Below are 13,869 nucleotides of genomic sequence, written 5' to 3'. Positions count from 1 at the left end.
AATCGTACAATTTCATTAGCCACTGAACTGGCAAAACGTAAAATACTTTTGTTTTCTTGTGAGATCAGGCTGACTCCAGATACTTAGTCATGTGTCAGCTACTGGTCATGTAAATATGGAGATTGCTGGAGTGAGGGATGTAAGAGTGATGCCCTGTAGTCAACAAGAAACTGAACCTGTCAGCAAGTGAATCAGCTTTAACGCTCAAGTGTTTCCTTCAGTCGTGTTTACTCTGTGGTTTACGGCTGTTGTGTTGTATCTGAAATGCAATTCCCAAACACTGACCAATGTTCTCTATGATTTCACCAGTTACCAGCGTTTGTTCAGGAGTCGTCAGGTATGAGCAAATACTCTCTTCTGCACTTTGACACAGTGGCAGCATCTATGAGACGCTAAACTCTGATGTTTCCCACAGTAATGAGACTCTCCTGTCTGCGGCTCTCGCCAGCGCCCCCTGTCAAGTCAACCTGCAGCAGTACGCTTGTTCTTCGGTAAGAAGATGGAAAATTCCCAATCAGAAGCTGAGTTGACACTGATTACCAGGGGTGTAACGATATAAAACCCAAACCGAAATATCGCGATACACCAACCACGATACATGGTTGCGAAACTCTCGTGGCGTACCGCGGTACTCTCACGCCCCCTGCTGCCCATTCCTGAGGTTGACGTCACTTGTCTCTAACTAATTGAACCAATTTAAACACATCTTTATTATCACATTTGATTAACTTGTCTTTAGTAATGATGAGGTTTTGTTCTAAATATTATATTCTAAAGTTAGTATTTTAGTGCATGTCATGTCATGTGATTTGAGTAAGCATCACACTCGTTACTACTGGACGCAGGATGGCAGATTCACATAGTACTGAGATTGCAGATCCCTCAGACACATTTAAGTCATCTGTGTGGGAACATTTTGGTTTTCCAGTGGAGTACAGGAATGGAATTTGTGTCGTAGACAAAGCGCACGCCTGTCTGTCTTAACTGTTTCATGAAACTTACTTTAAGAAAAACTTTTAAAAAGTGTGGTAATTTCACAATGTGAGGGTGTAAGCAGCAGAACTGCCAACAAAAGTGATTTAATGTACAAAAGTAAAACCTGAATAATGCCCAAATATATACAAAAAAGAGAAATATATACACTAATAACAATAATATAATAAAGTAACAAATTCAAACAAAAATATTAAACAAAAATGAGTCAAACTCGAGCAAGGGCACGATGGTGAAGCCAAACAAAAGAAAGAAATATAACAAAACAATTCTAACTCATGAATAACCCCTTATCTCGCTAAAACTGATGAAAAGAAAAAAAGGTCTTCAGTGCAGCTCCACATTCTTCCCTATTCTGAACTGTAGAATAAAATAAATATTAAGATGACCTTCATCTCGCACCTGATGTCTTTAACAATACATTTTCTACGTGTTTGCAAAATGGAAATCGTACGACATCTTCCCTATCCACCTTACACTGAGAAAAGAGTGAACTTCAGGAGATGTAGCTCAGTGTTGTCGGGAAGGAGCGGAGCCAAAAAATAACATATAAATCAACTGAAATAAAAATGTACAAACCTCACACATTTTCTCAAATTGGGCAAAAGTAAAGCAAAATAATTTTGCCCAAACGACAGTTAAGCAAAAACAATGAAAATTATAATCATGTCAGAAAAATACACGAAAAACCAGATCAAAGGAAAAAACGCTCTCTCTCCCGCTCTTCCTGACATGCTTTTTATATTCCCGCGCCACGACACCAAATGACGATAGACAAGTCTCCTGACCAATCAGCTGTCATGATGGCGGACCTACAGAATTGACAGGCATCAGCTGACGTGAAGGCGGACCTGCATAAATGACCGGCATGGAGGGAGCGGGAGAGAGAGAGAGAGAGATCAGGAGGCAAACGTACAGCCGGCTACAACCCTAACATTAGTTTCAGACACAACTGTGTAAGAACGGTTTTAACCACAGCGGTTCGAACTGTAGTTCTGCCGAGTGACTAAAAAATTATCAGCATGATGGTAAAAAACTGTAAATTTCTAGTCAAACCATTCTTCTGCAATCTCATACCACAAAACGGAAATAAGGGCAGTATTAATAGCTACAAATGTGGGAGAGCGTTGATTATGTGATTGTATTGTATTACAATATGGAGCAATTAAATATTGATGTTAAATCAAAAGTAATTCACGAGTACTTGAAAATGAGATGATTTAATGACAATAATTCTCGATGGTTGCAACTGTATTAATTACAAACAACTGTATAAAATGATAAAATATGAAATGATAAAACATGTGATATAAATTGCACCTAGCTTAAATGTAAAATTAAGTTACCGGAGGTAAAAGGAGAGACACAGGAAGAGGGAGAGAGAGACAGAGAGAGCAGGCCCAGAAGTTAGCCTGATTGCAGTAGAGTCAGAGAAGATGGACTCCAGAGCAGGAGAGGAGCAGAGCAGGAAAAGAGCCTGAGCTCGAGTTTACCACATATTTTGTATCTTTCTTGACCATGTGACTAAAGCCATTCAATCTGACCAATCAACATGTGACCACACCATAAAACCCCCAAAGTCCACACAACAGGCCCTGATCTCATCAGTATCTGCCTTTGTAGTCAGTATGGACCTTCTTGAGTCAAAAAGAAATGTTTTGTCATATAAACAAATGCATATGATAATTTAGCCTCTTACAACTGCAATGTATTTTACTGGTGAATATGTCATGTAAAAACACTCTTCAAACACAGTATATGTATATTTTTTCCTTAATTTAAACGGAAACCTATCTAAATGAAACCTAAGATGATCAAAAATGAGTCTGTGTCTGCACAGAGATCAAGCCTCTCACCTGAGAATGTGGCTATTATGGTGTTCTTGAAGAAGATCTGTCACTAGTCTACACTGCAGTTATTTATTTAATTTTAGTTTGCTTGGTTAAGATGGCTGCACTAAAGACAATAGTTTTTTTTCTGACTAGTCTATATTGGAGGTATTTATTTAATTTCAGTTGTTTACTCGGGTATCCTGACTGTACTAAAAATTTGATGATAAAAGTTAATAAAGAAAAAGTTCAGATGTTCATGTTATTAAGTGAATCTATTGTTCCTTAGCATTGCTGTTAACAAGACATCAACCCTAACCCCACAGCAAACAGAAACCGAACTGTACTGAACTGAACCGTGGCTCCAAAACCGTGAACCGAACCAAACCGAACCGTGCCTTTGGTGTATCGTTACACCCCTACTAATGACCTTCTGGGAATGCTCGTTGCTCCAGCAGTGTCTGCAGTCTCTGTGGTGTTCCCTCAGCGGTGACGTCCACTGATCAGGTGTCTTGTGTTTGCAGCTCACAGGCCTCACGGCTGAGGATCTGGCTGACCTCCTGACCTGTCAGCTGTCCGGCAACAGCAGTTACTCCACGGAGATCTGGAAGCTGCTCTTCACCAAAGCCGATCACCTTCTGGATAGAGCCCTCGCCATCTTCTCCAGCGCAGCAGCAAATACGGTAAATGAGCCCTGTACAGCTCTCCTCCAGTGTTTACTGGGACCCTGACTGGGAATGTGACAGTAACCCCTCCCCCTCATTACTCCATCAGTCTCAGCCAATCAGCAGCGACGCCCTGTCCAATGCGCTGGATGTAGTGTGGGAGCTGAGACTGCAGAGCGTCAGTGATGACCAATGGAGAAACGCTTCCGTCATCAGCACACTGTTCAGTCAAACCCTCAAGCCGCTTTTACCGTCTGCGTCTCCATCCCTACTGCAGTGCGCCAGCAGCAGAAACCTCACCTGCCAAACTTACCAGCTCATGTAAGAACAGCCTTTCCTCAGCGTTAGCTCAGGACTGTGAGTGTGTTGAACAGATGTTTTGATCAGTGCTATTTCACACCCTTCCTCAGACTCACAGACTTCCCGCTGGTCAGTGAGACGCAAGGAACAAACATGGTGGAGTTCTTCATCTTGCCCTTCCTCAGGAGCAACACGACAGGTGAGGCAGAAGATTGAGGAGGTTTCAGGCAGGAGACCACTCACGTACATGAAGGAGACTTTACTGTGTGTGTGTGTGTGTGTGTGTGTGTGTGTGTGTGTGTGTGTGTGTGTGTGTGTGTGTGTGTGTGTGTGTGTGTGTGTGTGTGTGTGTGTGCAGACGCAGGCTGTGTGTCCTCGGCTAACAGCAGCTCAGAGTGGCTACAGAGGAACTTTGGCTCGTTCTCTAAGTTTGTCAGTCTCTCAGTTCTGCTCTCCATCAACGGAAAGTTCAGTCCGGTGGGTCTCCACATGTGATCTTCAGTCTCCATCTCCAGCATCAGTTCTCTTTGATTGTGATGTTCTTGTTCTGCTGTGTGTCTTCAGCTGGAGAGTCTGGTAGATCTGTCTCCAGGTCAGATGGCTGATCTGATGGCTGAAGGTCTGCCTGGTCTTCCACAGAGTGTGGTCATCACTACGCTATTTGATTATCTGCTGGTGTCTCCTGAGGAACGAGGACTTCCCGCTGTTCTTCAAGACCTGCTCTTGATCTCAGGGAAGGTAAAGCTTACTCTGGCGTTTCCTTCTGCTGAACTCCAAACCCAAACACACGCCACTGTTAGGAGCTGTGGGTGAACACCTAGAAAGGGGTTTTTGCGAACAGTGAGCATCAGAATAGCTGACAGCACGGCTGCTCAGTATGGTCTGGAGTCTGCGAGTTTCACCTGTACATGAGTTTGTCTGGAAAGAGACTGTAGAGTAAATGTGCAGTGGACAGACAGGAGAGTTGTTGAAGGAGATTTGCAGTGATGGCGCTGATGTGTGTTTGTGTTTTCACAGGTGTCTGTCCCGTGCAGCTCCTACACACTGATGTAAGTGTACTCGAGTCTCTGTTGACACGTCACTGAGTCTCTGCTGTCTCTTGTGCTGAAATCTCCTCTAATTCTGTCTGTGTTTGTCAGATTTGAGAGGCTGTTTCAGGCTTTACCTTCCCTGTCTACAAACATGGCGACTCTGGTTTACCACACAACTGAAGAACTCAAGCAGACTGGAGCCAGAGGTGAATCTCAGGCTTTGTGCCTTCAGGATCAACACTATTGACATTATTTCTGCTAAATCTACTGATTTACTGTGTGTCTTATTCTTAGGCTGCCCGCTTCCTCCACTGCCAACAGTAAGAGTTTTTCCTTTTTAACTCAGTCTTTCTCTATCTTATGAGGCTTCTCACCATGACTCACGTTCCTCTCGTTTCTCTCAAATACAATCAAACATTGCTTTTGGAGGTTGTTGTTTAATTAGTCCTGTCTTTTCCATGTGTTTTTAGTGTCTGTTCACTCCTCTGAATGGTAAGTGCAGTCATGCAATAAGCTTGTTTCTGACCTTGATCTAGTCAGTGTGTGAATGAATGTTGGGAAAAGCTGAAGCCGCCTCTGCACACTAGCCAGTCTCCATAGGCAATGAGGCCACTGTTACTCATGTCCACCCTACTGAGTGTGCTACGCTGACCTCCCTTATCTGTAAAGATCCATAGGCCACGTTAGAGCCCCATCCAGACAAAAACTTTAAATAGTTAAAATGATGACAGCCACAACCAGATCACCCTGCAGCCCAAGACCGGTTACTCACTGAAGCTAAGCAGGGCTGAGCCTGGTCAGTACCTGGATGGGAGACCAAACAGGAAAGCTAGGTTGCTGTTGGAAGTGGTGTTAGAGAGGCCAGCAGGGGGCGCTCAACCTGTGGTCTGTGTGAGTCCTAATGCCCCAGTAAAAGTGAAGGGGACACTACACTGTCAGTGGGCGCCGTCTTTCGAATGAGACGTTAAACCGAGGTCCTGACTCTGTGGTCATTAAAAATCCCATGGCACTTCTCGTAAAGACTAGGGTGTAACCCCGGTGTCCTCGCCAAAGTCCCTCAATAGGCCCTTACCCATTATGGCCTCTTAATCATCCCCATCCACTGAATTGGCTCTATCACTGTCTCTTCACTCCACCAATAGCTGGCGTGTGGTGAAGCACTGGCGCCATTGTCCTGTGGCTGCCGTCGCATCATCCAAGTGAATGCTGCACACTGGTGGTGGTGTAAAGATACTCCCCTCATGATTGTGAAGTGCTTTGGGTGTATGGCCATACACAATAAATGCGCTATATAAATACACATTACATTACATGATGAAGCTGTCAGCAACCTTGAGTGCTCGCCTCATTATGATGCTGACTGTTACTGAAGAAACTGAAACAAGTGAAAAGCTTTCAATAGTCTTCACATGATATTGAGTCAACTATAGACATTGATCCATTTCTAATAGGTCAAGCCCAATATTCAAGCAAACTACTGGACTTGACCCGACTAGTGAATTGCTCAGCACTGAATGTTGTTCATGGGCACTGACAGCCCAAACAGTGCTGAAGGAGACTGAAGAGTCGGCATTCCTCTCTGATCACTGCTCAGTGCTTAATGGAGCAGTTTTACCCAACACAATCTCACAGCAATTCATAACTTTTTGATTTAGTGGCTAATTCGTATGAATTCATACAATCTAATTCGTACAATTTAGTACGATTTGCTCTTCCTCCAATGACAATTGGGTTTAGGGGTGGGATTAGATGCCACGCCTCCTTTTTAAAATCGTACAATTTCATTAGCCACTGAACTGGCAAAACGTAAAATACTTTTGTTTTCTTGTGAGATCAGGCTGACTCCAGATACTTAGTCATGTGTCAGCTACTGGTCATGTAAATATGGAGATTGCTGGAGTGAGGAATGTAAGAGTGATGCCCTGTAGTCAACAAGAAACTGAACCTGTCAGCAAGTGAATCAGCTTTAACGCTCAAGTGTTTCCTTCAGTCGTGTTTACTCTGTGGTTTACGGCTGTTGTGTTGTATCTGAAATGCAATTCCCAAACACTGACCAATGTTCTCTATGATTTCACCAGTTACCAGCGTTTGTTCAGGAGTCGTCAGGTATGAGCAAATACTCTCTTCTGCACTTTGACACAGTGGCAGCATCTATGAGACGCTAAACTCTGATGTTTTCCACAGTAATGAGACTCTCCTGTCTGCGGCTCTCGCCAGCGCCCCCTGTCAAGTCAACCTGCAGCAGTACGCTTGTTCTTCGGTAAGAAGATGGAAAATTCCCAATCAGAAGCTGAGTTGACACTGATTACCAGGGGTGTAACGATATAAAACCCAAACCGAAATATCGCGATACACCAACCACGATACATGGTTGCGAAACTCTCGTGGCGTACCGCGGTACTCTCACGCCCCCTGCTGCCCATTCCTGAGGTTGACGTCACTTGTCTCTAACTAATTGAACCAATTTAAACACATCTTTATTATCACATTTGATTAACTTGTCTTTAGTAATGATGAGGTTTTGTTCTAAATATTATATTCTAAAGTTAGTATTTTAGTGCATGTCATGTCATGTGATTTGAGTAAGCATCACACTCGTTACTACTGGACGCAGGATGGCAGATTCACATAGTACTGAGATTGCAGATCCCTCAGACACATTTAAGTCATCTGTGTGGGAACATTTTGGTTTTCCAGTGGAGTACAGGAATGGAATTTGTGTCGTAGACAAAGCGCACGCCTGTCTGTCTTAACTGTTTCATGAAACTTACTTTAAGAAAAACTTTTAAAAAGTGTGGTAATTTCACAATGTGAGGGTGTAAGCAGCAGAACTGCCAACAAAAGTGATTTAATGTACAAAAGTGAAACCTGAATAATGCCCAAATATATACAAAAAAGAGAAATATATACACTAATAACAATAATATAATAAAGTAACAAATTCAAACAAAAATATTAAACAAAAATGAGTCAAACTCGAGCAAGGGCACGATGGTGAAGCCAAACAAAAGAAAGAAATATAACAAAACAATTCTAACTCATGAATAACCCCTTATCTCGCTAAAACTGATGAAAAGAAAAAAAGGTCTTCAGTGCAGCTCCACATTCTTCCCTATTCTGAACTGTAGAATAAAATAAATATTAAGATGACCTTCATCTCGCACCTGATGTCTTTAACAATACATTTTCTACGTGTTTGCAAAATGGAAATCGTACGACATCTTCCCTATCCACCTTACACTGAGAAAAGAGTGAACTTCAGGAGATGTAGCTCAGTGTTGTCGGGAAGGAGCGGAGCCAAAAAATAACATATAAATCAACTGAAATAAAAATGTACAAACCTCACACATTTTCTCAAATTGGGCAAAAGTAAAGCAAAATAATTTTGCCCAAACGACAGTTAAGCAAAAACAATGAAAATTATAATCATGTCAGAAAAATACACGAAAAACCAGATCAAAGGAAAAAACGCTCTCTCTCCCGCTCTTCCTGACACGCTTTTTATATTTTTATATTCCCGCGCTACGACACCAAATGACGATAGACAAGTCTCCTGACCAATCAGCTGTCATGATGGCGGACCTACAGAATTGACAGGCATCAGCTGACGTGAAGGCGGACCTGCATAAATGACCGGCATGGAGGGAGCGGGAGAGAGAGAGAGAGAGATCAGGAGGCAAACGTACAGCCGGCTACAACCCTAACATTAGTTTCAGACACAACTGTGTAAGAACGGTTTTAACCACAGCGGTTCGAACTGTAGTTCTGCCGAGTGACTAAAAAATTATCAGCATGATGGTAAAAAACTGTAAATTTCTAGTCAAACCATTCTTCTGCAATCTCATACCACAAAACGGAAATAAGGGCAGTATTAATAGCTACAAATGTGGGAGAGCGTTGATTATGTGATTGTATTGTATTACAATATGGAGCAATTAAATATTGATGTTAAATCAAAAGTAATTCACGAGTACTTGAAAATGAGATGATTTAATGACAATAATTCTCGATGGTTGCAACTGTATTAATTACAAACAACTGTATAAAATGATAAAATATGAAATGATAAAACATGTGATATAAATTGCACCTAGCTTAAATGTAAAATTAAGTTACCGGAGGTAAAAGGAGAGACACAGGAAGAGGGAGAGAGAGACAGAGAGAGCAGGCCCAGAAGTTAGCCTGATTGCAGTAGAGTCAGAGAAGATGGACTCCAGAGCAGGAGAGGAGCAGAGCAGGAAAAGAGCCTGAGCTCGAGTTTACCACATATTTTGTATCTTTCTTGACCATGTGACTAAAGCCATTCAATCTGACCAATCAACATGTGACCACACCATAAAACCCCCAAAGTCCACACAACAGGCCCTGATCTCATCAGTATCTGCCTTTGTAGTCAGTATGGACCTTCTTGAGTCAAAAAGAAATGTTTTGTCATATAAACAAATGCATATGATAATTTAGCCTCTTACAACTGCAATGTATTTTACTGGTGAATATGTCATGTAAAAACACTCTTCAAACACAGTATATGTATATTTTTTCCTTAATTTAAACGGAAACCTATCTAAATGAAACCTAAGATGATCAAAAATGAGTCTGTGTCTGCACAGAGATCAAGCCTCTCACCTGAGAATGTGGCTATTATGGTGTTCTTGAAGAAGATCTGTCACTAGTCTACACTGCAGTTATTTATTTAATTTTAGTTTGCTTGGTTAAGATGGCTGCACTAAAGACAATAGTTTTTTTTCTGACTAGTCTATATTGGAGGTATTTATTTAATTTCAGTTGTTTACTCGGGTATCCTGACTGTACTAAAAATTTGATGATAAAAGTTAATAAAGAAAAAGTTCAGATGTTCATGTTATTAAGTGAATCTATTGTTCCTTAGCATTGCTGTTAACAAGACATCAACCCTAACCCCACAGCAAACAGAAACCGAACTGTACTGAACTGAACCGTGGCTCCAAAACCGTGAACCGAACCAAACCGAACCGTGCCTTTGGTGTATCGTTACACCCCTACTGATGACCTTCTGGGAATGCTCGTTGCTCCAGCAGTGTCTGCAGTCTCTGTGGTGTTCCCTCAGCGGTGACGTCCACTGATCAGGTGTCTTGTGTTTGCAGCTCACAGGCCTCACGGCTGAGGATCTGGCTGACCTCCTGACCTGTCAGCTGTCCGGCAACAGCAGTTACTCCACGGAGATCTGGAAGCTGCTCTTCACCAAAGCCGATCACCTTCTGGATAGAGCCCTCGCCATCTTCTCCAGCGCAGCAGCAAATACGGTAAATGAGCCCTGTACAGCTCTCCTCCAGTGTTTACTGGGACCCTGACTGGGAATGTGACAGTAACCCCTCCCCCTCATTACTCCATCAGTCTCAGCCAATCAGCAGCGACGCCCTGTCCAATGCGCTGGATGTAGTGTGGGAGCTGAGACTGCAGAGCGTCAGTGATGACCAATGGAGAAACGCTTCCGTCATCAGCACACTGTTCAGTCAAACCCTCAAGCCGCTTTTACCGTCTGCGTCTCCATCCCTACTGCAGTGCGCCAGCAGCAGAAACCTCACCTGCCAAACTTACCAGCTCATGTAAGAACAGCCTTTCCTCAGCGTTAGCTCAGGACTGTGAGTGTGTTGAACAGATGTTTTGATCAGTGCTATTTCACACCCTTCCTCAGACTCACAGACTTCCCGCTGGTCAGTGAGACGCAAGGAACAAACATGGTGGAGTTCTTCATCTTGCCCTTCCTCAGGAGCAACACGACAGGTGAGGCAGAAGATTCAGGAGGTTTCAGGCAGGAGACCACTCACGTACATGAAGGAGACTTTACTGTGTGTGTGTGTGTGTGTGTGTGTGTGTGTGTGTGTGTGTGTGTGTGTGTGTGTGTGTGTGTGTGTGTGTGTGTGTGCAGACGCAGGCTGTGTGTCCTCGGCTAACAGCAGCTCAGAGTGGCTACAGAGGAACTTTGGCTCGTTCTCTAAGTTTGTCAGTCTCTCAGTTCTGCTCTCCATCAACGGAAAGTTCAGTCCGGTGGGTCTCCACATGTGATCTTCAGTCTCCATCTCCAGCATCAGTTCTCTTTGATTGTGATGTTCTTGTTCTGCTGTGTGTCTTCAGCTGGAGAGTCTGGTAGATCTGTCTCCAGGTCAGATGGCTGATCTGATGGCTGAAGGTCTGCCTGGTCTTCCACAGAGTGTGGTCATCACTACGCTATTTGATTATCTGCTGGTGTCTCCTGAGGAACGAGGACTTCCCGCTGTTCTTCAAGACCTGCTCTTGATCTCAGGGAAGGTAAAGCTTACTCTGGCGTTTCCTTCTGCTGAACTCCAAACCCAAACACACGTCACTGTTAGGAGCTGTGGGTGAACACTTACACTAGAGGTGTTTTCTTCTGCTTAATTTGTAAACAACATATCTTTTGTACACACAAATCACTAAAAATTGCTTCATGTTTTGTCTATGAATGTGAGAAGGTTGGCTGGTTATCTTTTCTGTTTGTGTAGCAATATGCAGTCAAACAGTTGATTTGATTCTCTTGAACAATTGTCATTTCTGATCCTGCTGTTAATCTTTTCTAGAGTCCACTCAGCTGTTCAGCCGATCAGTTGATGTAAGTGTTTGTTTAATAATATTCAGTTTAAGACAGACGTCTGTAGTGAGTCAATACAATCATCTTGAGCTCTTGATTTCTCTGGTAAATCAGCGTTGCGCGGCTCAACCAGTTCTTGCGGTCAGGAGCGGGCAGTCTGGAGCCTGTCGTCTGGAGAAGTGTTAATGATCTGATCCTCAATGCTCCTGCGGGTCAGTGCCGTCTCTTCTGCATTTCTATAAGCCGTGGTGTCTGATAACTCTACTCATCAATGCTGTTTTTAACTGCACAGGTTGCACTCTATTCCCAGTGGAGAACGAGGTATGTCCATCACTTAAACTGAATCTTATTTGTGTCTTTCTTAAATAAAGAGGGTCTAATGATAGTGTGTGTGTGTTTTCCCCGACAGTGTCCAGTGACTCTATACAACGGTAGTCAACTATTCCTGTTCAGCATTACCATTTCTTGATTGCGTGTGTTTCTGTGTGCCTGTCTTCATGTTTACCTCTGTGTGTGTGTGTGTGTGTGTGTGTGTGTGTGTGTGTGTGTGTGTGTGTGTGTGTGTGTGTGTGTGTGTGTGTGTGTGTGTGTGTGTGTTTACAGAGACTCAGGTGTGCAGTGCAGTGAACAGGTAGAGTTCAGCTTTTTGCCTCTGATCAACACTTCCCTAAACATGTACTGCTGTCCTTGATCTGCAATATGAAGCTGCGCTCGTTTCTGTCACCTATGAGAGAAATGACTAGGAATAACAGCTCAAATGGTCACTCTGCTCGCTCTACAAACAAACAAGTGTGTTCATGTATATACATACAAATGAGAGTAATATGATCAGAAAATATCCAGTTGCACCTTCAAGCAACATGACTGGCTATTTTACCATGTAAAATCAATGGAAGTGAAGGAATAAGGTCAATGCACGTGTGTGACGTCATCGTTTTCAGACTTTCGTTTTGTGTGTTTGCATGGACATGATAACAGCTCTGTTTCCAAAAACTTCCACTTTGAACCCATTTTTAGGGTGCTTTCACACCTGCCTTATTTAGTTGGATTGAATCGCACTAGAGTTCGTTTCCCCTTTTGGTGCGGTTGGTTTGGGCAGGTGTGAATGCAGCAATCGTACTCTAGTGCGCACCAAAAGCGGAATAAATAAGCGTAATGAGACCTGCTTAAGGAGGTTGTCTCTGTACGCTTTCAAACGAACCCTGGAGCGGTTCGTTTGTGGTGAGAATATGATCCGATCTAAAACAGGTCCAACCGCAAAAAGTACTGCGCCTTTTGGACTAATCCAGCGGCCGTAGGCCGATGCGCTGTGCATTATGGGATATGGAGGGAAAATATTTGTTGACAGCGCTTTACCAACAGAGAGAGAGAGAGAGAGGGAAAACATTAGCTGATGGGTCGTTGGTAATATTTCCGCAAGATGAGCATGTCGCAGTTTAGCTGAATTAATTCACGGCTCCTCCTGAAGTGACGAGTGATGCATTAAACACTGTTTTCCAGCCGCGGCCGCGCTTCATTTTCGTAATGTATAGTTTGTCTAAAGCAGGGATACAGTCAGCCAGCGCAGTCGCCCCTCCAGAGTAAAAGGTTTTGTTAACCTGCGGGAGTTCACTGGCATTTTCCCGCACGTGAATTCTGACCAATCAATGAGCAGTTTAGGAAATATGTTCAACAACATCTGGCCAATGAGAGATGTGGATTTTGTCACATGACTGCATTTTGGTTTGTTTCAACTGGTTCAGACCAAAGCCAGCAGTGTGGTGTGAAAATGACCCAAAGACGGCAGAAGATGCAACAATGCATCATTTATTACCCTTGATCCAGACCAAATGAAGCGAACTATGTTTGTGTAGACAAATCATATTCAAGTTTCTCGATTTAGGCTGTAAACATTGTGGAAATGGCTTCTAACAGTGTTTGTGTGTCCCGATGTGTCGCAGCTCTGCGTTACAGCAGCTCCTGAACAACAGAAACACTACAACCGGCCTTTGTGACTTCAGTGTCACACAATACGCATGCACCCCGGTAATCAGCCTATATTTCCCAGAATGCAGCTGTTTGACCAGGCGTGATGAGGCGGTGTTCTGAGTGTGTGTGTGTGTGTGTGTGTGTGTTCAGGTGCTGCTCAGTGTGGATCAGCTAGTGTCTGTGCTGTCCTGTCACCTGTCTGATGCCGTCTCCAGCACACCTGACAGCTGGAAACTCCTCCTGACCGGAGCGTCAGACCTGCTGAATGTGGCTCTGCAAATACTGTCGGACAGGGTAAAAGCACAGCCTCACTCCTGTCTGCAGCACATCTCTCTGAGTCAGCTAGAGAACCAACTATTGTCCACGTAAAACGTCTGTTATTGACTCTCCATTTCTAGTTTTGGAAATGATGAACTGATTATATTGTATGTAGAGCCTAGTGGGCACAACATTGCACAGCAGGAGTGTGTGTGTGTGTGTACAGTATGAATGAGTTG

At 43.4% G+C, this 13,869-nt stretch overlaps 1 protein-coding gene across 2 annotated transcripts in view; it reads left to right on the top strand.

The window, feature by feature from the left end:
- Positions 1-13,869, top strand: part of mslnb (mesothelin b) — a 56,745-nt gene that overhangs the window by 22,146 nt on the left and 20,730 nt on the right. For both annotated transcript variants that reach the window (XM_073908424.1, XM_073908416.1), the window contains exons 44-68: positions 310-337; positions 416-491; positions 3,347-3,505; positions 3,597-3,808; positions 3,898-3,986; positions 4,146-4,264; positions 4,352-4,525; positions 4,805-4,836; positions 4,927-5,024; positions 5,113-5,138; positions 5,289-5,310; positions 6,897-6,924; positions 7,003-7,078; positions 9,942-10,100; positions 10,192-10,403; positions 10,493-10,581; positions 10,727-10,845; positions 10,933-11,106; positions 11,394-11,425; positions 11,519-11,616; positions 11,697-11,725; positions 11,814-11,835; positions 12,008-12,035; positions 13,345-13,429; positions 13,523-13,666. In XM_073908424.1, the coding sequence (XP_073764525.1) occupies positions 310-337; positions 416-491; positions 3,347-3,505; positions 3,597-3,808; positions 3,898-3,986; positions 4,146-4,264; positions 4,352-4,525; positions 4,805-4,836; positions 4,927-5,024; positions 5,113-5,138; positions 5,289-5,310; positions 6,897-6,924; positions 7,003-7,078; positions 9,942-10,100; positions 10,192-10,403; positions 10,493-10,581; positions 10,727-10,845; positions 10,933-11,106; positions 11,394-11,425; positions 11,519-11,616; positions 11,697-11,725; positions 11,814-11,835; positions 12,008-12,035; positions 13,345-13,429; positions 13,523-13,666 (2,330 nt within the window). The remainder of the gene's footprint in view (positions 1-309; positions 338-415; positions 492-3,346; positions 3,506-3,596; positions 3,809-3,897; positions 3,987-4,145; positions 4,265-4,351; positions 4,526-4,804; positions 4,837-4,926; positions 5,025-5,112; positions 5,139-5,288; positions 5,311-6,896; positions 6,925-7,002; positions 7,079-9,941; positions 10,101-10,191; positions 10,404-10,492; positions 10,582-10,726; positions 10,846-10,932; positions 11,107-11,393; positions 11,426-11,518; positions 11,617-11,696; positions 11,726-11,813; positions 11,836-12,007; positions 12,036-13,344; positions 13,430-13,522; positions 13,667-13,869) is intronic.

This window comes from Danio rerio, chromosome 1 (assembly GCF_049306965.1).
Source record: "Danio rerio strain Tuebingen ecotype United States chromosome 1, GRCz12tu, whole genome shotgun sequence".
NCBI classification, from domain to species: Eukaryota; Metazoa; Chordata; class Actinopteri; order Cypriniformes; family Danionidae; genus Danio; species Danio rerio.
Note: the sequence above shows the minus strand (reverse complement) of the source record. Positions and strands in the feature narration are given on the sequence as shown.